Source organism: Sinohyriopsis cumingii, unplaced genomic scaffold (assembly GCF_028554795.1).
Source record: "Sinohyriopsis cumingii isolate HCF-2022 unplaced genomic scaffold, ASM2855479v2 utg000360l, whole genome shotgun sequence".
NCBI classification, from domain to species: Eukaryota; Metazoa; Mollusca; class Bivalvia; order Unionida; family Unionidae; genus Sinohyriopsis; species Sinohyriopsis cumingii.
Window position 1 is genome coordinate 153,034 of NW_028315892.1, and position 27,881 is coordinate 180,914.

The following is a 27,881-nucleotide window of genomic DNA, read 5'->3' on the forward strand; positions in this document are numbered from 1 at the left end:
CTACAGTGACTGAGCAGCACATTTCAGGATCATATTGCTTTCCTCCATATCATAGGGTCTAACGAAAGGTGCCTGCTTCACCTTAATCAATCCTAGTTCACATGCCATATATCGGTTATGAGTGAAACTCGCGTTGGCGAGAAAGAACAACTCACTGGTGTAGGAGCACGCCATACTTTCTTCTGCAGCAGTGGTATTATGGAAGACCGACCCGAAGCCACTGTCGGGTTTGCCATATATATCAAATCTTCTACAGGACATGAATGGCAGTCTAATTCACATGAGAATCCCAATTTCGGGAAGACGGTAAGCACTATTTCAAATGATAATCGAACTATCTGGAAAAAGACATACACTGGTACACCCACCATAAACAACCCAGATGAGATAAAGGACTAGTTATGTGGAGACGTGAAATATCTTTTGCAGACGAACCGAAATCAGACAGGCTCAGAATTCTTTTTTACTGTAATCCTAGCGATGGCACAGTTCAGAGCACAACTGTACTGATCACCAACTTACGGGATAGCAGAATTCCGAACAGTTAATTATATCATATTGGTTTTCGAAAAACAAACAATTGCACCATATATTTAGAACTCGCAAACGGAAGACAGAGGGACAATGGGTATTCACAGATGTTAATAAAAAAAATATCACTTCGAGTTATATTCTATTTTGTGATTATGGAATAGTAATGGATTTGATCGTCTCCTGCCAGTGTGTGTATGTATGTGTGTATGTATGTGTTTGTGTGTGTATGTGTGCAGTTGGAGCTTTTTAACAGTGTATGCCTTGTCACGCAAGTTAAGAGAGTAAAGTCAGATTATACACCATGTGTCTTAACATCGATTTGCAATCAAATGGTTCCATGCACTTTACTAGATTTGTTTTTGTTTATTTGGCATGCAGATAATTATATATGTAAACGATTATCGAAGCGACGTTCGGAATTTTATGAAACCTTCATAACAGTGTTAACATATGTTCAAATGCAAACATTTGGTGTAATATTAACTTATAACTCCAGTTGCTGGAATTTCTATCTATCAATATTTCAATATTTCCCTTAATGGTCCTACCCCGCGAGCCTAGCCCAGCTTTGCGACGAACGATATCCATACCGATTGTGCGAACGAAACAAACCCAGCACGGATGCATACATACCACTAACATCTACACATATTTACATTCATGTACCCTACTATCTCTTACCTATTACGATGTGGTACTGCAATACATGTCAATTCATGTTTGCATTGTTGCCATGATAGTGACATTTGGAGGGACATAGTTATATTGACATGTGATATGCATAACTTGTAAACGGGTCTGGACCTACATTAGAATTTAGTATATTTCAAAGTAAATATGCTGTACATGTAGACGACAAGTTAGTTTTCAGATAAGTAAAACTAGATTGGATATTTAACAGTGGTGTACATATGTAACTAGACGAATTTTTCGTTCTTCAGATCGGATGATTGAAGAGTGGCGTGGGATTTTGAAGGGAAAGTGCTTGTGGTATGTACTACATTACCGCTTCGTTTTAATTTTTACTGCAATAAACATTTATGAACATTAATGCAACTATATTAATGCGTAATGTCTTGGTGGTGTATACTTCATACACCTTTAAAATCACCATGCTAATAACAAAAATGATTTTATAATATAGTAGTTTTGTTGTACATCCATCAAACGGTAAGCATGTATAAGGCACAACAGAATATATCATTTCCATATTAAATGGATCCGATATAACATGTATTTTGACTAAGGGAAAGAGTGGGCAATCTGGAAAAAACATGCTGCGTATATATTACGTCTGTTGTTCTGAACAATGAATAATTTTATCCTTTCTCTAGAATATATTAACACATGATAGGCTCCATACAAGCTCAACTGTAAGATTCTCAGTACGTTATTTCTCTTACTCTTCCACATTAAGGTAATTATTACTGATCTATTTCATATATTGTTTGAGGATGACCTCTAAACTATTTTTTATCTAGATATGTTTACAGTAATAATTGTTTTGTTGCAAGAGAAGATTAAAATTTGACCAAAATGCCAAGTGGCAGACGTTTGGTACTGTATTTGGGATATTAAGTGCAAATCAAACAGGGCGCTTGGTTCCTGGTTTTGAATATTTGCCAAAATCAAATAGCAGAAATATATCAACAGTTATGTTGTAAAAGGACAAAATCTTAATAATACAATATCCCTATATTTCTCATAACAAACGCATATCATAAACACGGGTCAACTGCAAATTACAAATGGGAACTTTCTGGTTAGTAATCATTCACAATAGCATTTCGTTCGGTATTTCGCTTTGGCTCCATTTCTAGATAGCTAAGAAACAGACCAAACAAATTATTATTATTATTATTATTATTATTATTATTATGTATGCTATTAAAGAGTGACATTTTCATTCCGGGATACTGTATTAATTAAATGGTCTAGATTAGTTTCCAAGCACTTTTAAGGTTCAGTTTCAGAATAATTGTTCAAATCCACTAAAACGTATTGTTAAAAAGAAATATAAAATATGCCATGCCCTGAAAGTTAAAAAGACTTAACACACCACAGCTTACTTAGAATATGTGTTTACTTTCTTTATGCACCCTATAAGGAGGATACTTTTCTGATAGATGCGTATTTTATTGAATGAGTTGTTTTCATATTGACACACACGTGCTATCGTATATTTGTGTTTTGCACAAGTTTATCACATTTTTGTCAAACTATGCATGTCACCAATGATCAAAAAAACTCGCCATGCCTATAAAGAATAAATTATTTTGCTAAGCATGGCAATAAAGATTTCCAGGTATGTTCATTAATATTCGTCACATCCACAGCGACATGCTCCTGAAATTCGAGTTGAGCATACCCCTGAACCTGTAAAAGTACCTTCCCCACTGAAACAATGATAAAAAATAAATAAATAAATAAATAAATAAATAAATAAATAAATCCCTTTACACCAAAATAATTTAAAAGTTTTAAAATAAATGAAAATTGATACATCAACACTTGCCCCGTATATGATACCTTATGGCAACAATATGTTTAGCACCATAATTTATCAGATAAAATACCCATGGGTTATAAAAAGTTTGACCTGACATAAATCGTGACGATCTTTTGTTTCGTTTTCTCTAATTCGTGGTATTATCTGGCTTTTAAAACTTAGTTTATCTAACATTCTATGGAGCTAACTCCTTCAGTCGGCAAAGGAATTAAACTGGCTTTTCCTTCTCAATGTTAATAAAGTATTGATTGAATGTGAAACTCATGGGACGTATTCGCAAACTGCGGCCCACATAAAACCCATCACGCTTCTTTATTTTCTTCCTTTTTCGTTTTCCCGTATTTTTGCGAGTACATATTTTGTGTTTGTTCGAGTAGAGGTGTTGTTATCTGTTTAGAAAGTATACCCGCAGAGTGCTATTTCATGCTAAATATCACTGCATAAGCCTCACACTTTACTGAGAAAACCGAGAACGCAGCTATGATATCAAATCGACATGTGCAAATTCTTCACTTTATATTGCAATCTGCGTAGGTGAGTAGTATAGCTGAAAACTCGATAAATATTTCGTGTACTAAACTTCCTGTATCCATATATGAATTAATAAGGTACAGTAAGAGTGGTAATGAACACTGACTTTCTTGAAACACACTGAAATACATGACAGTGTCCTTAACCTAGATTTTTGCTGCTTTTGTTAAAATTAGCTGAACATCAACTTTTTAAGAAAACCTTGGTGATCTCTACTAATTTGTAGACATTCGATTTAGAATTTAATGAAGACTCGCAATGTTGACGCATTGTGAATCTCAGTTGAACATATGTTTCAGATCATACACAATTTCTATTCTACTGTAATGAATCTCAGTTAATTATGATCGTTTTACTTGAGGTAATTGTGTAAACAGCTTATATGCTATCAACATAGCAGAACAGAACAAAACTTCATTTCAAAATACGTCAACTACGAACAGACATAAGTGGTATACGAGTCAAACAAAACGATTAAAACTGTATTATGCATAAAGTTATCATTGTGTAATATAAATAAGATAGTGAAAAGCAAACAAAACAGAAAGATAGAGATTTGTTGTTGTTATGGGTTGATAGGCTATATATGGCAGCTAGTCTAACTGGCGCAGGAAGATAGGGGAAATCTCCGAAATTTACCGCTGTCAAGCTTTCTCATATACCAACACTGGTCCTGCCCGAGGTTCGATTGAGGTTAGATACCAGTGAACAATCGATCATTTATCGATACTTTTTTGAGCTGTCAATCCAAACGCATAGCCGCATTTGGTACGCTGACGTAGGGCAACTCGAGTGACCTACATGTATTACATGAATAAAAAAACCTGCCATTATAGATCGTCGAAGATAGCAGTACACAGTAACATGCCAGCTCGCGACTATTTGAGTTGAACAATACGTTTTCCTCAAGTACTTTTAAACAATAAATGGGTACCTGTTGCTATGTGCTACTGCATACTGGCTCTCAACTTATCGTCCCCCACCCCCGATAGTAACGAATCAATCAATAATAAACAAGTTAATTTGTATGACTAGCAGCTAACAAAGAACACAAAAAGACACATCACATATCAAACAATCATCAAAGACAAGCCTGTGATTTAAAAATTGAAAGTAAAATGAATGTAAGCCTTTGTTTTTGACGTAAAAAGTATGCACCCATCCAATATGAAACTAATTTTATGCTTCAAAGATATGTGTAAACCTTGACGTTTTCGTGCCTGTATAGTCATGATGAGTCAACTGAATTACACTTTGATTTGTCCAAATAGTAATTCTGGTCACATAATAAAATCATCCACCCACCCCTCCCCTTTCAAAAATGGATCATCCATTTTTGCATGTCATATCTAGGACCGCTGACAGGGTAGGACCAGTTTCTGAGACCCAAAACGGTGACGTGGTCTTCTGATGTTTCAATTTCTAATCCATAGAGGCCTAATGGATAATTTTTCCTAGGACCCACTAATCCTGTCCACAACCCTGGTCCAGGGGCCCCGAGTGGTCGAGTGGTCTAACGAGCTCTCCGTGACGGATCACTGCCATCTCACCTCTGTCTGCGTGATTCGAGTCTCGGATTCTGCTAATGTGGGTATGTGAGAAAGCTTGCCAGTAGCTTCTCGTGGGTCGGTGGTTCTTTCCGGGGTTTTTCAGGGTTCTTCCTCCACCATTAATACTGGCCGCCATGTATAGCCTATCGTGTGCTGAAAAATTGCGTTAAATCCTACAACAACAACAACAACAACCCTGGTCCTATCTGATGCAGTTTGTGATCATATCTACTTTTCTGTTTTATGCAGTTATTGAACTGTTCGCTGCAGATTTACAAACACTCTATGTCTATAAGCTGTGTACAGGTGTCAGACTTTTACAAATTATCTGAACCTTTCTTCACGAACATACACTATGTTAATGACGATCGCTTAAAAGGTGCCCTACGTTGATTGCCGTATAAAAATCCAGATTCGACTTTCGGAAAAGTTATATAAAGTCGAGCACTTTAGACTATTTGGCCAATCGAGGCCCTTAAGACAAAGAGATAATTGAGTATATAATAATTATATGTCAAATAAGTATCTAGAGAATCAAAGTTCACCCTTCAAGTGCTCACTGAGTTGTTTTATACAAAGCTAATATAAGTAATTTAGATGAAAGCTATGTTGATATGTTGATGAGATTTGTTAGCCAAAGTGCACAGGCTACAGCCTTCCTTGATAGTAACCAAATCAGATTCAAGTACATTGAACTGGTTCATTGTATTTGTATATCGTATAAATTGCAATGAATCAGTGTCGATAATGTAACTCCATACCTCCATTTTTGCTGGCAAATGGAGGAATTATCCTCTTCATTCACACAAGATGGCTTGATCTCGCTAGACTTCTTATTACGCGCTTCTCACGTTTACACTGAAGCAATATGCCGACCCAGGATACGAGACATGTAAGGGTTGCAAGTGTACGGCATATTTACGTTATACTGGTGATTTAAGGTATAACTACCAGTCTCGAGTTACTTTATTTACCTTTGATGAGCAGAGCCAAGCAAAATTTAATTAATTTAACTTTATTCTATGGTTTCTTTGTCTCGTTGCTAAACGTTATACCAATTTTATGAATCTCCTTGTCAATCCTTTGCTGATTGTGCTTATTATATATTTTTGATCAGTATATATGAGAGATTGGCTCTGGAAAATGATGATATTAACTGTTATCATGCTATTTATATATTTTCTTTCCTTGTCAAATTGAAATGATCGAGTTATTAAACTACGGATGTCACTCGCATATATAATCATCGCTGAAATATACCATTATATTCATGAGGAGATAACGACAAGTGAACTGAGATAACTAATATGAAGAAAACTCAAGAAAACAAAGGAGAATAACAGCAGTCAAGAACAAGTTACACATTATATTATACTATCATGAGATTTCTTTTGTCATATGGGTGAGAAATTGAATATTTACGATATATCGTTTTATGTTGATTTATTGTAGCAATAAATCCAATGATAATATTAATATACCAGTCACATCTTAGTTTTTTTGTAGCATTAATATAGAACACGCACAATTCGCTACAATACAAATTAAAAACTGATATTGCAACTCTCTATTCGCATCTTTACCCATAAGCATGTATCATAGCAAATCAATCACTGAACACTATCCAGAGGCTACATTATATTCGTTTGTTTATGATTTTGTTCAAATGAGCGGATTAGTTTTGATTGTGCTTCTTTTTACCTGCGTTGTCGGACTAAGGCGTTGCAGTCCATATACGATGTAAAGCGTGTTGTAAGAGGCGAGTAATGGAGACAGACACCACATTATATCAGAGATTATCTTGCCAACCTTGCTACTGAAAAGTCCTTGGATGGAATCCTATCATCGGATATCGCTAGATCTCTAATATTGTGCATTCTCGGACAGTACACTTTACTCCAATTACCACGACATAATATAACCTACTTGTATTGATGTGCCTTAATAAAGTTATGTGCGTTTGAATATATATTGGTGCCACTCGGTAGTTTCCTCTTAATTATAAACAATACATGTCCTGTTATAAACAATTGGACCAGACTGGTTAGGGGTAATGAAGAAAAATTATCGTATTGTATGTATTCTCTCTTATTCATAATGTTTGGTGATAATGTTATGACAGTAAATGGTCAGTTGAAGGAAATCTTTATGATGATATTAAGTTACAGTACGTATGGAAAAATCAAAGTTTTGTGTCGGTTAAATGGTTAACACATTCGGTAGAACAGCCACTAAATGTACAAGCTTGGTTAACTAATATTAATAAATCATCAAAAAGCGTTAATTGCAGGTTATTTACAACTTGTTTTAGATATATAAAAGATTTATTTCTCATTTGCAAAATGATAAACATCTAAATTTAACTTAAGTTTAGAGAAGCATATCATGGATGTCCCGCTGAAACTAGTAGGTGGCTAATGTTCGCTTTAACGAAAGATATGCACACACCGTCACTCTCTAGATCTAGGAAATACATATCTTCCCTTATGTTCTTATATTTACGATGAAAGACAAAAATGTATACCTCATTGTTTACACTTCCTGAGTTAACTTTGATAAACGTAATCAAATTTTAAGATTGTGTAATCCATTTTAGGCATTATATAATAGCATCCCACACTATAAGTTTGTTCTCTTATATACCTCACATGTCGTAATTTTTACATCCAGAGTAATAAAGTCTTATCTTGTCTTGCCAGATAACACCCTACCCCTCACCTGTACTTAATAGGATAGGTAAATATATAATGTGCTTATGGAATCGTCTTTATCCTGACGTTTATGTAACATATCTTCGACCGTTGCATACAAAAAGGATCAAAAAGGTAATATCACATTGAGGACGATCACATTAACACATACGGTCTGATCAGATTGCTTATGATCATAAAACCGATACACAGCAATTGTTGATTTTACCTTTATAAGGTTAGACTGAACATATTTTGCAAAAGTTACTAATCAATCAAGTCCACTTTAAATCTAATACAAGTAAATGCATAGTGTTAAAACATGGTTATTTGAATGCAAAACAAAAGAACATTATTTCTTCCAAAATAAATAAACGTGTAATTGATATATAATATTGAACCATTTATCGGTTTGTATCTAAGCTTGTGAAGGGAATGAAGTAATTATTCAGCAAAACATGTTAGAAAAAAAATCTGCCTCACATTGCTTTGATATCTTGTTAAATTACTCATGCGATATAAAACTATCATGGACTGTGAACGTTTGTCAAATATAAAAGGTAATTTGTTTATTAAAGCATTAAACTGTGTATAATTTCGAGATGATAGCTCTTTTTTAGAGCTAACGATACATCGTATGACTTTTACAAGGATAAATTTCCTTCTTAGAAACGTTGTATCACATTTCTGATTATCATGTATGTGTATTAAAGCGGACCGACATTCTGCATAGCACAGATAAATCATACTTAATGAAGACTGTATTTAATTATTATGGCCCGACTTCCAGTTTAAGTCTGTGACTACTTAGCATGCTTTATTCACCCCCCAAAAAACCCCCCACCCCCCAAAAAAACCCAAACAAACATTGGAGTCAGGCATTGTGTAATAGTGAAAAATACGTTTAAAGATGTGCAATTCTGTTTTGATCCCGTGGTTAGCTGCAGAGCGAGATGGGCCGGGGTAGGGCATTGTATTGAGGACCAGTTTTCAATATATGACTAATACTGTTATGTAATTTATTTAGATAGCAGAAGCTAATATGAACCTTTACTAGAGAGATTTTTTGCCGGCTACCAGTGAGCATGGATTGTTAGATTCAAAACCATTCAAATGTTTGTAAATATAAATAGCGCAATTCAGCTGAGATTAGAAAACAAGAGGATCGGTATAACGTAATCTCTCAAAATATATTGCATTTTGTGATATTTCACGCAAGAGAACAGGTAGAAGCCCTGTAATAGTAACATAACGCTGGTTGAATTCACGCTTAGCTATATCGACTGCTAACTCAGAACCTTTCTCCATTTGGGGATATTTTCCACATGCACACGCCTACTTCCCATATTATAGCTTGCGTATGTCCTTGAGGATGGTTTGCGTGACAACCCCGCCAGTGTTTCGGGGATTGTGGAGTAATGATATGGTAAGGGTGGCCTCATATATCTCAGTTATGATAATATTATTACGCTCGGTCTTTGCTGCATGCAGATTAATTATCTTCTGTGTTCCCTGTCTACTTCTGAGTCGTCGAAAGATTTTCATTTCGATTATGGTAATCGTTTATTCTTCGATGGCCAAACTGTATAGTCTGGCAAACATCACCGTTTATTCGTCGGTGGCCACATAATATATTGTGGTTCATGTTATGTTGTTAATTTTGGCTGTCGAGACTTTTTGATTAGACCAGTATTCCTTTATGCTAGTAGATGCTATCGATATAGCCCCGACAACAACTCCGATTGGCGTAGCTATGACATTTGCAGTTGAAACAATTCCCCCCACATCAAGACCAACAATTTTTGCAGCTGCGTATCCACAAATATAATCCAAGACAACACTCGCATTTTGTATTTCGCGAGTCAAGCGGTTTTCTTGGTCATTTAATTTATCAGCCGTTTATCCGCTTCAATACATTTTTGCGTCTGTAGATTTTTGCGTCCTTCGCATTTCTTCAATTAATATTATATTGCGTTTGGAGTGTTGTTTTTATTGACTTGGAAACTGTTCATTTAGTAAAATATACCTCAAACAGGAGAAGATCATATGAAAGCGAATCTATGAATGAGTTCAATTTTTATACGGGTGAATAAGGTATTAGTTTCTACAAGAAATGGTTTGAACATAATGTAATATACATTTGTGATATGCTGACAAAGCAAGCAATTATAAGTGATTATGATAGTTTAAAGTTCAGTACAGTCGCGACACAAATCTTCCTTCTTTTCAAAGTATAATTAAATGTTTAAATTTCATATGCAAAAAGTTATATTTAAATATAATGACACCGGTTAGATCACATATTCACTTCCGTTTGGAAATTGTATTTCATAATTATAAAGGGTGTAAACCCTTTGCAAATAAATTTTACAACCGAATGTTTGACCAACCTGTGGAAACAAATAAAACGAAACTTTCAATTTAAATATGGATGAGTGGCCTAACATATACACAAGAATTTTTCGAATAATATGAAATGAAAAAAGATACACTGGTTTCAATTGATGTTACTCAAAGAGTATTACCAATGAATTAATTTTTTATCAAGTAAATCTATCTCATACTGATAAATGTAATTTGTGAGATTTTGTTTTTACAGGAAACAATACTGCATGTGTTTTGGAAATGTAATATTATAAACAGGCAGTGGAATGATGTGTCCAACTGCACAAATATAATATTGTGAGATACAAGATCAGAAGGGATATATAAACATCCTCTGTAATTTTGTTTTCTTCATGCTAAATATTAAATATATGCAAATAAAATGGAAAATCATCGCCAGACTTAGAAGTGTTGAAAGGTTTTCCTATAGACCACTATAATTTGGAATATAATCTATACAGAAATAAACATTTGTGTTTATTTGGGAACCGTCGAAGCCACTATACAACTGGTATCTACGCAAACTTAGTGCTATATTTCAAATGGACGTGTTATTGCATGATGTACAGTGTAATGTTTAATATGCTTTTTTCTGATCTTACATTGACAATATATTGTTTAGATCTGTTGTACCAGCGTGAAATACATGCTACATCTAAGTTATCTAAAGTGAATAAAAAGGCACATCACAATAGCCCCAAAAGGACCCAAACATAACAACAACAAAAACAACAATTCGTCATTACTAGTGTACTTTCTCGACGATGGCCTTTCTCAGTTTCAACACATACAACACCATCGAATCAAGAATATGTTGTCACTGGTACAGCTACAATACAATCAGACAATATATCTTCCTGGAAAATATTTGTCTCCGCTGAGTGTACGTTCCTGGGTATTAACATCATATTCACCTCGATTGCCCTTGATCTGTGTCAGCAACGACTTTATCCGTTTTTCTCCTCTGTTAGATGGGTAAATGTAGCTTTCATGAACATCTGTCAAGAGCATTTTATCTTGCAATTGTGTTTATGTTGGATCGATATATCGGATAATTTTATCCATGAAGACTGGTAAATGAAATCGACTTCATCGTTGTACAACCAATCTAAAGATGTATCTAAGCCTGTTGGTGACTTTACGACCAGAGCTTAGGAATAATTAGGGCTTGAGTTGTATCAGTCATATGTTAGTGTCTCATGTGTTAATAAGGAACTTGCGATAGTCGGTATTATCATTTAATACACTAATACTATTGATGTGTCATGGAGGCTACAACGGTTAACGTCTATCTAGCTCTTAACCATAATGTATTTGAGCGTATATTTGTAGCACGAATTCAACATTGATGTTGACACGCTATCCCAATCGATCCAGGACCAAAAAGACATCGTATATACGAAACATTTTGGAATATTGTCATTTAGGATGTCAAGCATTATTATTATTGGTGCATGTTACTGGATATTATTTATCAACGTTGGTAGCTAACCCTACTCACCACAAAGACCGGAGAAGATGACTAAGTACGATCCAGACCCATACACATTTAAGATATTAGGTTCAGGTCTATGAGTCAGTAATATCAACAGCGACAACATGTCGTACATTTACTATGCCGGATTTATTTTCTTTCCTTTGTCGGTCAATATTCCTATCTATACTCCGATTGAAGTTGCAACACGTACTGTCAAAAATAGGGCCGATACACGTTCGTTACCTTTATAGGCAATATTAACCTCTCTGCCATTTACATATGTTACGTCACCTGCACATATTTACAGTTTCCAGTGTGATACATGTACATATGCAGGACACGTTATAAGACGTTGGTTTGTCCGTCGATCAGCAATACAGATTTTTAATTTATTTAACGCCATTTTAAATCTAATGCAAGAATATGTCTGCTTATGCACATAGACAAAGATAGCATATTTTTCCTTTGAAAGCAAATAAGTACAAAAAAGAACAATTTCGAGGGAATTAGTATATGAGACAACTTACTAAGCAACCTAGACAGTCCGGAAACTTTTTCTTATGTTATATGCGCCCGACTGTAAAACAGACGAATCCGTGTTCACTTCGCAACCGGGATAGTTAGAATTTGTCTCGTCACTTGTTACACAACAATAGCAACAACATATGATAACATAATTATGACACCAGTGACCACTAATATCACAACTACTATAATATGATGGTCTACGTCAGGTACATTTAGTATTTATAGAATAATACCTCTTCAAAGGCAACTAACTGCTATTAAAGTATTTTTTATTAACATATTCTTATAACTGGTACTTGGCAATGATAAGATTCATGCTTGAATAGTTTTGCGTGTAACGTAGATTTGGTACAGTTTTGAATGTTTAGGTATTATATTTGCCTAATTGAGTTTGTAAGCAAGCTGATCTTATTATTTCCAAAAACAGTTTTGTGAACTATAACCTAACAAGTGCCATACCTGTACATAATAAAGTAAATATGTGGTAAGCTTGCTTACAAAGGCTGATATGTATGCTCTGTTGCTACTGACAGGCTTTCTCACGTGCCAACGTTAGCCGAGGCTGAGACTCAAACTTACGCAGAAATAGGTGAGGCCAAAGATTTAAATGTGTGCTAAAATATGTTTTATTTTTTATTTTTCGTTTCTTGTAGTAAGAACAAAACATAAAAAATAGTGTGTTTTCATTTCGAAGTGCATGATGTAAAAACCAATATATTTCACATGCACAAGTGTAGAATATGATGTTAAAATAACATTATAGATATATATGACTATTCGTGTCCCATATATATAAAAGAATTTTATTCCCTGGTTCCTAATTCATCTATAGATATATCAATTGAATGATGTCAGTGCATGTTATCAATAATTAAAATAATTTGGCTCTCTCTTCGTTGTTATATCCATTTGAAAGAATAAATTAAAACGCCTCACAGATTTGATACCTTTTCTAAAAATTACATCGAACTAGATTTGGCTGTATGCATTTAAAGATGATTTTCAATCCAGATGTTATGCTGATGCCAAACTAACTGAAGGCAGTTAAGTACCGTAAATTATCGGCTAGGTGGACATAATCAGAGAAATGACAAATCAGTTGGTGTTTAGATTATGTTTTTCAATTTTGATTGAAGAAAACGATAACATGTTGTATTAACCGTAGGCTTGCTAGCTTACAATTGTATATACCTATTACATTTGACAATAAAAACAAAAAAGAGAATTGAATATATTTGGACTTGCTATGTTATGTATATAAATTTGCAATTAACTCTATATGAGTTTGTGAATGCCATACTTTTATACACTTTTGCACCCACCCCCATAATGCAAAACCAATTTATAACTAACTTGTCTATTTTAAGAACATTTTAGTTAGGTTTCAGAAGGCTTCTTTGTTTATATGGTATTATTCCAAGGTGTCATTTTTAAAATTCTAATTGACAACCTTTTGTTCATTAATTATTGTTGATGGTATATGACTAAAAAGTCCAAAACAGTGAGTGCAGAATGAATTGCTACTTGCTAAGACGGGTATTATTGATTTTCTTACCTTGCTAATTTTAGCATGTGCGTTGTATTTTCAAGTATAGTATTAGATTACATGATTATCTAAGCCAAATCATGATATACAATATAATCAATCCTGAATGAAGGCAGTTTTCAAGATTTATAGCTCTGTCTGTCCTTCACAATAATAACATTATAATGTAAATGTAGGGCCATAGTTTGACATTATCAAATACTTTTAGTCATCAACTTTTGTAGGATATTTTCGGAACATTGTCGGACACCTTTACAGAACTATATATTACTTGTATGTGCATACAAAAACAAGGAAACAGGACGAACCGTTAAACGTGAAATGTTATAAGTAATTAGGTATGCAGAAATTTTTCACTTTATAAGCCAGAACGTAAACTAAGAAGTTACACGTTGTATTCCTTTCTGTCCTCTCACATACATTTTAGTTCATGGGGTATTTCTTGTCCAACATTTCCATGAGCGTAAAATGTGTTAGCACTAGCAGAACATAAATTATCATTGACATAGCATAAAGCACTGTATGTTACTATTTGTTCTTTCATGTCCTCCGATACACATATTTACTAATAACCTTAAACACTTTGAGAATTTATCGTTATCGTTTAAATTACAGATTAATCTATACAATTATCTAATTTTTGACATTTACTTTAAACTCTTATTGTACTGAGTCATATCCTTTCTTAATATAAATATGGTACATTTTGCAGTTCGTAAAGACTTAATACCTATGCATAAACTCAGTTAAATTACATTCTCCAAAAAAATTCACTGGACAACAAATTTTTACAAAAGTCATGTTACTGAAATAAAATTAGTCAATTCTTATCAATTTTTATGTGCTGAACACGAATATGACAGTCAAATTGCAAAATTGGCTCTAGTTTTTTTGTAATCTGCAAGAAATTAATGTTTACATAACGAAATGCATTCCAATAGTAAAAGGTCAACTGTAATAGCCTACCTATAAAAAATCAAGTCATTGACTACATCTTAGATTTCTTCGCCTGTCTCTTGTACAGCTGTTCGGGAGCATCTCTGAGGAGTGTCCAGCAGTAGTCAGCCAGCATTGTAGTGGACCATTTTCCCTGGTATCTTTGTTCCATTGTTGCGATATCTTGATGAAAACGTTCGCCGTGTTCATCACTAACAATACCACAGTTGCTAGGAAAGAAATCCAAATGGGAATGAAGGAAGTGAATCTTTAGAGACATATTGCAGCCAAGTTTCTTATACTTCATCAACATGTCTTCTACTAGTTCCTTATAGTTTTCTGCCCTAACATTTCCGAGGAAGTTTGTAGAAACTAGGCGAAAAGCATTCCATGCTTGTTTCGCGTCACCTTCCAGCAAGTTGTTGAACCGGTCATCTTTGAAAAGCTCTGGAATCTGAGGACCCACAAAAACTCCCTCTTTAATCTTTGCTTCGCTGAGTCGAGGGAATTTTTCATGCAGGTATCGGAATGCTGGCAAAGTCCGGTCAATGGCTTTCACGAAGTTCTTCATCAAACCTAGTTTGATGTGAAGGGGTGGTAGCAAGATTTTCTGAGCCTCAACCAGAGCTGGGTGTTGGATATTCTTCTCTCCAATGGCTACATTCTGCCTGTGAGTCCATTCCTTCCTCATGTAGTGCATTTCCCTTGCTCGGCTATCCCACTCGCATAAGAAACACATGTATTTTGTATATCCTTGCTGCAGTCCCATTAAAAGGGCAACTACCTTCAAATCACCACAGAGGTGCCAGCTGTACTTGTTATACTCAATGGAATTCAGTAGCTGCCTTAAGTTATCGTATGTCTCTTTCATGTGGACAGCATACGCTACTGGAATAGATGGAAGAATGTTTCCATTGTGCAAAAGCACAGCCTTGAGACTCAGTTTCGAAGAGTCCACAAATAGTCTCCATTCTTGTGGGTCATGAGTGATTTTTAAAGCATTCATGAGGCCCTCAATATCGGAACAGAATATCAGATTACTTTCCTTTCTGAAGAAAGGCTCCAATTGCTGGTGGCGCTTTCGATATGCAGTAATTGTGACATCTTCTTCTAGAAGATTCCATTGTTGGAGTCTTGATCCTAGCAATTCTGCCTTGTTCTTTGATAAGTCCAAATCACGAATCAGGTCATTTAGTTCTTCCTGTGTTATTCTGTGTGGGGTTGATGATGCACCACAGTGAAAATCTGGATCACTGCATGCTGATGGACCAGGAGAAGAACAGGTCGACTCACCTTTGTCTTCGTCAGATGAATCAAGAGAATATTCTGCTGGAGGTTCTGGAATAGGAAGTCCCTCACCATGTGGAACTGGTCTCAATGCAGACGGAATGTTTGGGTAGACTATTCTCGACTTCTTTCGCTTCGTTATTCCGCCGGAAAGAGGAGGAACCAAGCAGAAGTAACAGTCATTTAGGTGGTTGCTTGGCTCTCTCCACACCATTGGGACTGCAAACGGCATTGATGACCTTTTGCAATTCAACCACTGTGAAAGCTGTGTTGTACATGTAGCACAGCATATATGCGGAGCCCAAGGCTTGTCTTGGTCACCAACCTTGCATCCGAAGTAAAGATGATATGCCTTCTTCCCTTGAGAATTGATACTTTTCTTCTGGTTGGCAAATGTCACTTCCCCACAAATATAGCAAAAATTGTCCGCGGTATTAACACACTTTCGAGGCATTACTGTTCTTTATTGTACGTAAATGGATAAAATAATAAGTTTTATGTAACAGTAGCTTGAACTGTCTCGCACAACGTCTAAAATATTTTAAATGCTGAACCTATCTGATTGGGCTTTATATAGTACACTGCTTACGTCAGCTTCAGCAGCCGCCTGGCATTAGTATAATAGGCCTACACATGTATAGTACACTGCTGACGTCAACTTACTTCAGCAGCCGCATGGCATTAGTATTGCATTGCATCAGAAAATGATGCAATCAACTGTGGATGATGTGAGCATGATGGTATTATGCAATGTTACATCATTATTCCGGATGTTGCTGCAGTCCTACTGGAGAAATTTACACAGTGAAACATAGAAAATGAGGTATATGAATATCTTCAAAACGAGAGCCAATACAAATTTTTCACGGTTATATTCGTGTTCGGCACACCAAAATACTACAGATTAGGGCCTTTTCAAGTCAGTAATGATTTCACTGTTGACCAGTGAAATAAGGATGTGTTTATCGCGTGCCTTTTTGTGTAGGGTTTTAGCACTGAAAAGTTAGAACGGGTCATAAAATGGGTATTTTTGGTGGGGTTGTTTGCATACATAATAAGGAATATAATTATTAGCACGCAGTGAACTAGTTTCTTTATGAGTGTACAATATTCACGGCCTTTGACCCAATGACTATTTTTAATGTATTTCTGTTAGTTTTATCGTTTGCGTTAAGGAACGGCTGCGCTTTCTGTAGGAAACAAATTGAAATATTTGTTTTACGCTGTTCTTTCATGCGTCTATTACGTTTAAGCTGATGAATACCTACACCTCATATATTATTACATCATCCTCCTCGTTTATTGTGTGAGTCGGTTTGAAAATGTTTCATCCAATGGTCTCATCTTACCAAAGGAAAGTAGCGAGAAGATTAATGAATACAAACATTCAGCTGCACTACGCCGTTCCTTTTCTATGACGTGAAGTGGTAGATTTAATAGTTTTTCGCTAGCACTGGAAATATTATTTTGTCATGCTGAACATAAGCGGCGTAGGTTGTTCATATCCAATATACTGACGTGACTACCAAATTAGTTTTCTGCATGGGACCATCAATATATAACTACGTAACTAATCTCTTTTTGTCCTGTTATCCAGACTTGTCTAGTCAAGCTTAAAACCAAACACAAACAATCTTTTTTGATAACAACGATAAACACAATATCAACATATTCTGTACTTGAAATGTTTCCGAGATCTACCGAATACATCAACATTTGTTGAACCTTAATTATCACATTTTCATCAAACTAAATATTTAATATCGTTTTCCTCCTAATTTCACAAAACAAACTATTCATACTTACTGAAATATGAACATGGCGAGGCGCAATGGCATCTAAATAGCTGAACATCTTCTAAATTCTCTACACTATATATTATCCTATTAAATGTTAATTGCAGCGTTTATGCTGATTATGCCAAGCTCTCAAATATTGGGTCATGAGAAACGTCGATACATACTTTTCCCGGTTTTAAAGCCCCACTCCATAGCACACATTAATTTCTCGAGGGAACTTAATAATAAATAATAGATCTTTTAGTATGAACGACATAATACAAAAATGTCATAATTTTACTCTCGTAAAGGTGTGCTTATAGCAAGACAATAGTTTATGAAGTGGGATATCTGCAATTTCTATGAAAATACAATTTTGTTACGCAGCTGTCTCTTCTATAACTATATGTCGATCTCTCTCAATCTTTATATATATATATATATATATATATATATATATATATATATATATATATATATATATATATATATATATATATATATATATATATATATATATATATATATATATATATATATATATATATATATATATATATATATATATATATATATATATATATATATATATATATATATATGCTCATTGTTTCTCCGTTAACATTACATTATCAGAATCGTTCAGTATTTTACGATATAGCACACCTTCATAGTGCACCCACGCTCAGGACACGTGTGCCCAATAGTGTATTATTAACTAGTTTGTAAACAAATGATGTACTCTCGTATATACAAAACAATGCTTTTTGTGACCTTGTATCCGTCTTAAGGTGTGTAGTGTATTGGATTTGAAAAATGAAAAACAAAACATAGAACATTAATTGTAAACTGGTGAATAAAAGACATGTTGATAGCCTCGGTATAAGGATGAACAATTTACTATAGCGTAAAAGAAAGTATAATGTGCACGTGTTAAATGTATGTAAATCATAAATCATATATAGTAATCTTAAGAAAGATGGGGTCAAAGAAAATGATTACGTAGCATGATGATGTGCAAATAAAGTAGAATAGTTAGAACAGTAGTTGCATGAATTTGGTAGTGTATATTTGAGAAATCTTACGTAGATTGTATGGATTGTTCTGTATGCAATTTCTCAGCAATCTTAATTCAATATAGTTCAAACCTAGCATTTGTGGTTAAATCATTTATTTCAATGCATTTGCGCGTATGTGCTAAAATACAAGATACAACGCATTTTTGAATTTTTTTGAACCTATGGTAGTATGATCATACTCTAATTCAAATAAATGTAGTGTTGAAAGCATTCTCGGAAAAAGCAGTAATTATTACCGATTTGATGTACACGTTGAAATATTCAAACAAATAAAACAATAAAAACCTGATGACATTGTATTAGAACATGAGATGTAAATGAAATCGTTGTGTCCGAAGCTAAACATCAGACAAACACATCCTTCACTTTCTCCCTAGTATCGCCAGAAGATGCAAATGGATGGTCATAATTTCTAAAAAAACAATGACTCATATGCACGTAAAATGTTAAAATTGTAATATTCTATCTTGGTGCCAAGTCTGTTAATTACTTTTCTTGAAATTAAGGTCGAATACACAGTTTAATAAATTTTCCTATCTTTCATTTCGTAATTTGTTCAACTGAATTTGATTCAAATTTTGTAATTAATTTCTACTTATAGTTGCGTTATGTATGGATGTGGAACAGTGTTGTTGCCACTGAAATATGTTTAAAGCAGTAATATTCACATTGCACTCATATAACCTTTAACCTTTGGTATTACTAAATACGAATATTAATTCTAATTGGTTACCAGCTCTTTACTTGAATTGCAGCGAAAGATATGCTATTAACGGAATAAAAACGGAATTTCCATTATATTGAATTCCTTACGTGTTGTGGGCGTGGCCCCAAAAACACAGGATGTATTGTTCTGATGCATAGACTTTAATATTTGTCTCTTACTGATTTTAATTCTGAACATTTGATACTATTCGCCTTTTGTCATATATGGATCAAAAATTGAAAGGATATCCCTTATGTTGTTGTCCTATATATATATATATATATATATATATATATATATATATATATATATATATATATATATATATATATATATATATATAGTCTTTTCGATTGAACAACTGTGAAAATGCTATTGTGTCTTAGCAACTATCATAAAACAACATAATAAAACGCACACTTTTTGGAAGACGTACATATCTGAAACGACTACCTATCATGAAAACGTTCGATAGACAGGATAAAGGAGCTAAATGTTTTACTACCTACAGGGTTACCAAGCAGTATCTGAATTCCATATGTATAGTTTAATTAAATAAATGTTTTTCACGATGTTTAAAAGAGTCATTAAATAACTGTACGAAAATATCTTTAAGATCTGAAAACTATGTACATGTACGTTAAAACATGGTATTAATGTAACCATCTGAACCTTTTTAAAAAAACAACGATTTTGTACTTTAGCAATGACTTCGTGTTGTTGACTGTAACAAAGGTCATTTAATATTGTTCAGAAAAATCGTTTTATGTGTGAAAGCTTAATTTTAATCATGGTTTTGTGTGGTTATACAGATGATTGGTAAGACGATTTATGTTTGTTTTAAAAAACCCACAAGTATGCATGGATTATACTAGGCAGAAATTAAATACTGGGAAAGATGTATCAATGAGTGGTGTGGTGTAAATTCAGCACAATGCAAAATGATTTACCCATGCTTGAAACACTGAACTATTTGATCACGACCAGATTACAAACTATATTTTTCCTGCGATGCTTCTTGTGCACCAAGATACATATAGAGTTTATACAACAGGATAAGAAATCACTTTATTCAAGCTACAACGTTTATGTCCACTTAACGTAGCTGGGGTCTATGAGATAAAATAGATCATTAGTATATACAGTAGCTCCCATTAAGAAAAGTGGGTGCAATAAAACAGTAACGGTATCTACACATATTGCAACTATCATATATGAAAGTGGGTTTGCTTAAAATAAAGATAATCGCATAATCAAAACAAATATGTACAGCAAATGACAAATACAAAGCAGCTCCACCGCCTATAGGCAGCCCGCACAAAGTTGGCTCGGCGTGAGACAACATAGCAGGCAGCAAAGACAGTGAGGGATGAATTTCCCCACCTTAGCTCGATTGAAAGAATGCTTTTATCATGCAGCGCCGCTCGTTGCGCCAATTACCTAAAACTCACACTTTCAGTGGTATCAATGTCTTCTTTACGCCAAGTTAGTCTGAAGCCAATGAATCTGCACATGAGCACATACACAAAATTGTGTGATTTTCATAACCTGAAAGGTTGTTTTAGTGAAGTCTAAAATAGGGAAATACAATTCATTAAGTATTATTTCTTACAGCGATAATGCGGTGAACGCATGATATATACGCATAAGAAGCTGCTTAATCTACCATTGTAAATCAGTGAATTATATTTTATCAGTTAATTGTCGGCAGTTTACCAGATTATTGAGCATACTGCCTTCAGTCGCAAACTCTACAACTGGCTTTTCCAGTTTTCTTAAGGACGGTTTGATATTTTAATCAATATTGCAGACATTTATCAAATAGCAGGGATATATAGTAAGTATTCAGAATACGGTTTGACTCTAAGAACCAATCCTTTTGAATTCACGTCTAGTACTAATTCCAATGATTTTCCAGAAGAAAAGTGCCTGTCCGTGACAGAGGCATGCACTTTTCACTATTATAAATTATTAGATTGTGTATATAGATGTGGGATCACATTTTAATATACTGATCAATTAACAAGACTGCTTTCCCCCAAAAATTAAAAGCAAATCTACCATTTGTTTTTTAATTTTATACTGTTCAGATATATATGAACCGTTACAACTTTTAAACCAGAAATCCATTTCTAGGCAAACTCCTTAATGCAATGATTTCTTCGAAAGGATTCACATATAAATGCCCATGTTCCTATACAACTACAAATACTACCAAAACATAACAGCAACAAACTTACACAAAACCGCTACTACTACTTCAAGTGCATAAGCCAAACGAACTTAACTTACATGTCTTATATTGATTTGACCACTATATTAATTGCTGCTACTACTGCCAGGACTACCAATATGACTACTATTCTTACAGCTGATGTTACTAATACTGCTACCACCACTAACACCACACTAAACAACGATTCGGAATATATTCAGTGCACACCAATCTTTGTATTGCCTCGAATTGCCATATAACGTCATTGCGATAATCTTATACAGATTTGCAAACTTTTACAACAGCGCCATGTGGCACCATATTTATCTTAATATAGCTCATAAATCCAAAGAACGATTTATATTTATTTCCTCATTTTGACTGACATAAATATAGTAAGTATCCCAGGAGTCTTCAAGGGATTATATCTGCATACATAAATCCACACAGAAAAGCAAGTATAATAATATCTTAAATGTTTTACGGCTTGAGCCCGACATCATATTGCGTGCAAGATAGGTTAGAGGATCAACAGTAATGGAAGATTTATTCAGTTTATATGATTTGATATGGTGTGGTTGGTACAAAGCTCAATTTAGGAGGATCAAATTGGTGCTTTAGCGTAATAAATGTGCTATAGTCGCTCAAAATGCATTTCAATGTTTAAATCTGAGTCCAAGAGTGATTAAAAGAGGTGTTAACATTTGATTTTGAAACGTCAGCAACGCAATCAGTATAAGATCCGCATTTGAATGCCCTCTTTTAACGACTAACGTATTCAAATAATATATTCTCTTTTCTAAGCAAGAACTCTTAGTAACGCACTCACCCGTTAGATGCCAATATACAGGCAATGATATCTGCTGGGAAATATATTAACATAAACTCATCTATCAAGTCTTATGACAGTTCAAATGACTCTTTATCCATACTACATTATCATCAGACAGGGTTGTGATATGAACATCTAGCTCGAAGCTAATTTCAGCTTTTTGTACACCGTGACTCGACCACTGATTCATAAGCAACTACTTTACTTCTTTGATATTGCACAGTTACGTAATTAAACTGTATATGGCGGTCTTTAGCAGTGTTCATAGCGTGATGAAGTTTTCATCTGAATTAGTAAATACACTTGACATTTATTTGATACCGGTCAACACTAGAAATACTATTACCTGGGTAAATGACCACGTTAGCGTTATAACGGTTTTAATCTCTGAAAGTTTTTGCAATCTATTTTTATATGATCTCTCTATAGTTATGATCATTATTTTGGCTTCGTAAAATTCAATATATTTTCTGTAAGAAAACTAAACAAAACAAGAAACATGCATGTAGTTAAATGTGAAGTGGGGGAAAAATATCATGGAGTTTAAACGAGTACACACATGCATTGGGTCTGTGTTTATCTGGACTGAAATATAGAAAAGAACTTCAATAAAATATAAATCTACGGAGATTGCTGAAAAAGGTATAATCGGAGGTTAAATAATGAGGCAGAATATGCATCATATTGATAATTAAATAGAGATTTGCATCGCTGGTAGGAAAACGCGTTTATTCTCGATGACGTAGTAATTACATATTGATAATGAATTGCAACAAATTTATCCTTTAATATTACTGTTTCTGGATATGTAATTCCGTGAAATGAGGAATATCTTATTTAATATATTTAAATTACTGTTATAATGTACAAAATGATTCACACAATAGTTAGACAAGATATTTACTAATACAAGACATGCTTACTTTACTAATTACAGCTTAAATGCACATTTTATTTTTTTAAGCTATTATTTCTGTTAAAATGCTTTCCAGTATAGATTATGTGACTGGTTAGACACTTCTTTTCATAAAGGACACCATTTACCTCACGATGCAAACAATAAAAAACACATATATTGTGTATAAGTCATTGTTTACTTAATACCATCCATTAATGTATTTGAGTAAATACTCTTAGTACAATCGGTTGTTTAAGGATATGCTTGGCTTTGTGTGACAATATGTTTTGCTTTTCAGAATGAAGATGATATCCAAATTCAGATTTTGTTTGTTTCTTTTGGTAAATGCAGTTACAAGATTGTTATCAGGTAGGCAAAATTATATCTGTACTTTGAAGTATTTTGTAAAATACATATTTGGTGATATATATATATATATATATATATATATATATATATATATATATATATATTTTTTTTTTTTTTCACACACACACACACACACACACACACACACATATATATATATATATATATATATATATATATATATATATATATATATATATATATATATATATAATTTACGTGAATTCAGGAGGACATGGCAAATACTCTTCACTTTTTGATCTTAAACTGAATCCACGGAAAACATATAGTCCATGGAAAACATTACTGAGTTAAGTATCATTTAAAGTACGCATCCACCAGAACCACATATAAAGTATTGTAATTCTTGGATGATGGTAAATGTACAATGATTACTACTATTGATTTTGTTGATGGCACAATAAAGTCCATTCTTTGTGTCGATTTAGCAAAACATGGATAAACATAACAGAACGCGTATTATATATATATATATATATATATATATATATATATATATATATATATATATATATATATATATATATATACAATAGGAATCATTCCAGGTAATGTTATGACGGGAACTAATATGCTATCCAGCACAATTCAAAGTCTTATTGAAAATGTTCAGAGCAGCAGAAGTTTTTAGCATCGGATATTTTCATACGATCATTCTTGAACTAAATAATAATGGTGATTATGCTATTTTTATGACCTTGTTTTACATTATTGAAGGAAGTAGTTCACTCTAGGGTCCTGTTATTATAAGGACCGTACTATTCCTGTAACCCCAGATCTCCCTTGCATTGCGTTGTAGTAGTTGCTTTTCCCGATATGTGCCTCCCAGTGCAGTATATTAGGTTTTGATTGGGTCTCACGGGTCTTCATAGTCTTTGTTTTTATTTAAAGAGTTGTGCAGTGTCACGTATAATGCATGTTTCGTTATTACCAGGCCATTTTCATTTCACTTTGCTTAGTTATTCTATTTTGTTCATTCCATTAGAAGTGACCATGCCCTGAAATGAATATAATGTAAGCTAGTATCTGATATTTATAAACTAGCACTATTTTTCCTCTTATGATATACCCCTAATCTTCTGAATCTTACATTTAAACAAGATACCCAAAGCAGTTTATACAACTTCTTCGGTCTTATGATCGTTGCACTTGTTTAAGCATTTCATTCTATAATCCGAGAATGTTGCCAGTGTGTTGCAAAAACCATTTGCAATGTTGAGTTTAATACTTGTATTCTGTTTGTTTTCAGCACGCTTTGATTAAGTGATATTCCTTCTTATATTTAATCTTCTGCAGTATGGACAACATTTAGATAAATTAATTTGTGTCTCGACTTTTCTTTCTTAACCATGATCTTTTGTTATTATGTTATCAAAATCAGTTACTCTGTTTGATTAAACTTTGACTGCCATAATATTCCCGTGTAGTCTGGGTCTCTCATAAAGTGCCCATGCTTTTCATTTGTCATTCTCATATTCTTTCAGTTTGTACTGGTATTCTGTTTGTACTCAGTCCTTCTGAATTGTCTTATAGGAGAGTATCTTTTATCAAGGGTATCTTCTCGTCTCGTCATCGGCAGGTACAGTCTGCTTACCATACCAGTCGGTACACTGGAATATAGATACCAATGACTTCATAATTTGGTCAATTTTACTATTCCTGCTGTATACCTTGTTTGACTGCCCAACTATTGCTTGTTGTGCATTTTTGAAGTTAGGAATTTAATCACTCTTAATGTCTATTCGTTTGTGTATTATTATTATTATTATTAGCATCTCCACGTGTGATGACAATATATGAACTTTAAATATATATCCTTTGATCCTGGAAGCGTGCAGTATATTGCCACGAGTAGTAATTTGCTTGCGAGTTGCATCTCTGTTTGTTTCGAGCTGTACATACTTGTCGGAAACTTTATAATATTTAAAATTGGCGGTCTCTGCTTTGGTCCCTATATATTCAATACATACCAACCAAGTCTTTTTAATTGTTCCTCAATGTATGGTCACCCTGATATTCTTAAACGATTTGTTGCTATTTGGCACACTACTTTCGTCGCAAAATATGTCTGGGACAGTGTAGGCACACTGTTGGCCTTGTCTTGTTCTGCCTCATATCAGAATTCAAATGGCAATAGGTCGTCACTGATGCCCGATACCCACTCTATTTGGCATACCATGTCTCAGAGTTAGCTCCCTTTCATAATTTCGATTTGTTTGGTCATACTATGTCATCAATACGTATGACTATGAGTTGTTGCCTTTTTATTATTAGTATTAATAATAAATCAATACTTTAGACTATTAAGTACTTACTAATATAAGATTTATAACTGCGTATCTTGTGTGACATGGTCGATACATAATACATAATAATTATTAAAAGCCAGCAATCAAACAATCAACAAAGGGTTTATGTGCGAATTATTTTTATTCCAGGAGATGAAAAGTCAGCACCTAATTATGCATATTGAATATATTTTATGTACTCCTCAGTTTCAGGTGCAGGATCAACTTTCAAATCTGTTTGCGATGGGACTTCTGTCCAGGCGTTTCAAAACATTAAATTCAACAGTTGCAATGCAGTTGTTTCCCTCTACGTAAATGGTGCGAGAAATGTGCAGATTGCCAAGTGGTCAATGCATAATTGCACCCATAATACATCCATTCTACCGGAGTACAATGAACGCGTGTTTCTTGACCAAACTGGAAATATATCGATACACAATATTAACCATTTTGATCAGGGGAGATATGTCGTTTTATCTCAGACGGATACTTTGCCAACGATATACGAAGTAGAAATATCTGTAATGGGTGAGTATTATATCATGTTCTTGTAGAACCATGATATTTCAAATCTTCTGTAATACATCGACTTAATACACGTTATTGTTTCCTATTACAAATCACTTTTGTATGCTTATTGTATGTGTTTGTTCATATCCAGTGAGTAATGATGTTGTAAGCTAGCCACATGGCTTGAACGGAAAATAAATACTTTAGACTATTAAGTTCTTACTCATATTTGATTTATAAGTGCGTATTTTGTGTAACATGGTCGATAAATAACATACTAATCAGAAATGCCATCATACCCAAAAAATGAAAAAGGCGGCAATCAAACAATCAACAACGGGTTCATGTGCGAAGTGAAAGTCACCTGTATTTTCGTTTCGGTGTTATCGTCCCGATGTAAAGAGTAGCATATGTATGCAAAATGCATGTTTCTGAACGGGACATGCCTCTGAAACTGAACATGAAACTGTAAAAGTCTCTCATAATACTACAAATAAATGTATATTTTGAAGTTCAGAACTCTTATATGATTGTTAAACATTGCAGGTATAAATATTAATGTCATAACTCGAGTATTTTATGTTTAACCCTGACAGTTCCACCAACCAAAAACTGCAAGCCGAAAATAGCGCGATTCGGAAATACTCTCTTGGCCTCTCTGAAACCTAACGATTGTGGATATCCTGTAGCGACCCTTTACTGGAAGGACAGTGATGACGTTTCCAGCACAGTAAGTAAATGAACCCATTTCTCCCCTATTTCTTCTATATATTCAGTAAAACCACGCACGTTAGTTCGGCGGATATAAACTATTACTTTTTTGTTGCTTCCAATGGTTGCATATATTTGAATATTTAAAATATATGCATTTCTCAATAGGCAAAATAGTCGGTATGTGACCTGAGTGTTTAAATTGTGTGCAAGAAACCTATTTTCTATATTAGATGGACGAGGTAAACTAAATTCACTATTGCAAGTAACTACTTCACCAACTAAAATATTGTATTACAATTTTCACCGTTCAATAGTTTGCTCCAGTTTCTAGCATGCTGAAATATGTGTATGCCGGGATGTTATAATAATCCCCAATTTAAACAAATTGTATTAAATATAATTTTTAAAAGAAATTGTTTTAACAAATCCTTGCTATCTAAAGTGGTCATCAGATTCATTGACATCATCATTTTTATAAAATCGTGTGGGTGCTGAATT

At 34.0% G+C, this 27,881-nt stretch overlaps 1 protein-coding gene across 5 annotated transcripts in view; it reads left to right on the plus strand.

The window, feature by feature from the left end:
- LOC149774231 (uncharacterized) overlaps positions 1-27,881 on the plus strand; it is an 87,847-nt gene that overhangs the window by 38,977 nt on the left and 20,989 nt on the right. For 4 of the 5 annotated variants that reach the window (XM_089945552.1, XM_089945551.1, XM_089945553.1 and 1 more), the window contains 4 exons: positions 1,476-1,524; positions 23,780-23,850; positions 26,367-26,687; positions 27,266-27,399. In XM_089945552.1, coding sequence (XP_089801678.1) covers positions 23,781-23,850; positions 26,367-26,687; positions 27,266-27,399 — 525 coding nt within the window. In that variant the 5' untranslated portion in view covers positions 1,476-1,524; position 23,780. The remainder of the gene's footprint in view (positions 1-1,475; positions 1,525-23,779; positions 23,851-26,366; positions 26,688-27,265; positions 27,400-27,881) is intronic. The other variant, XM_089945555.1, reaches the window with a different exon arrangement.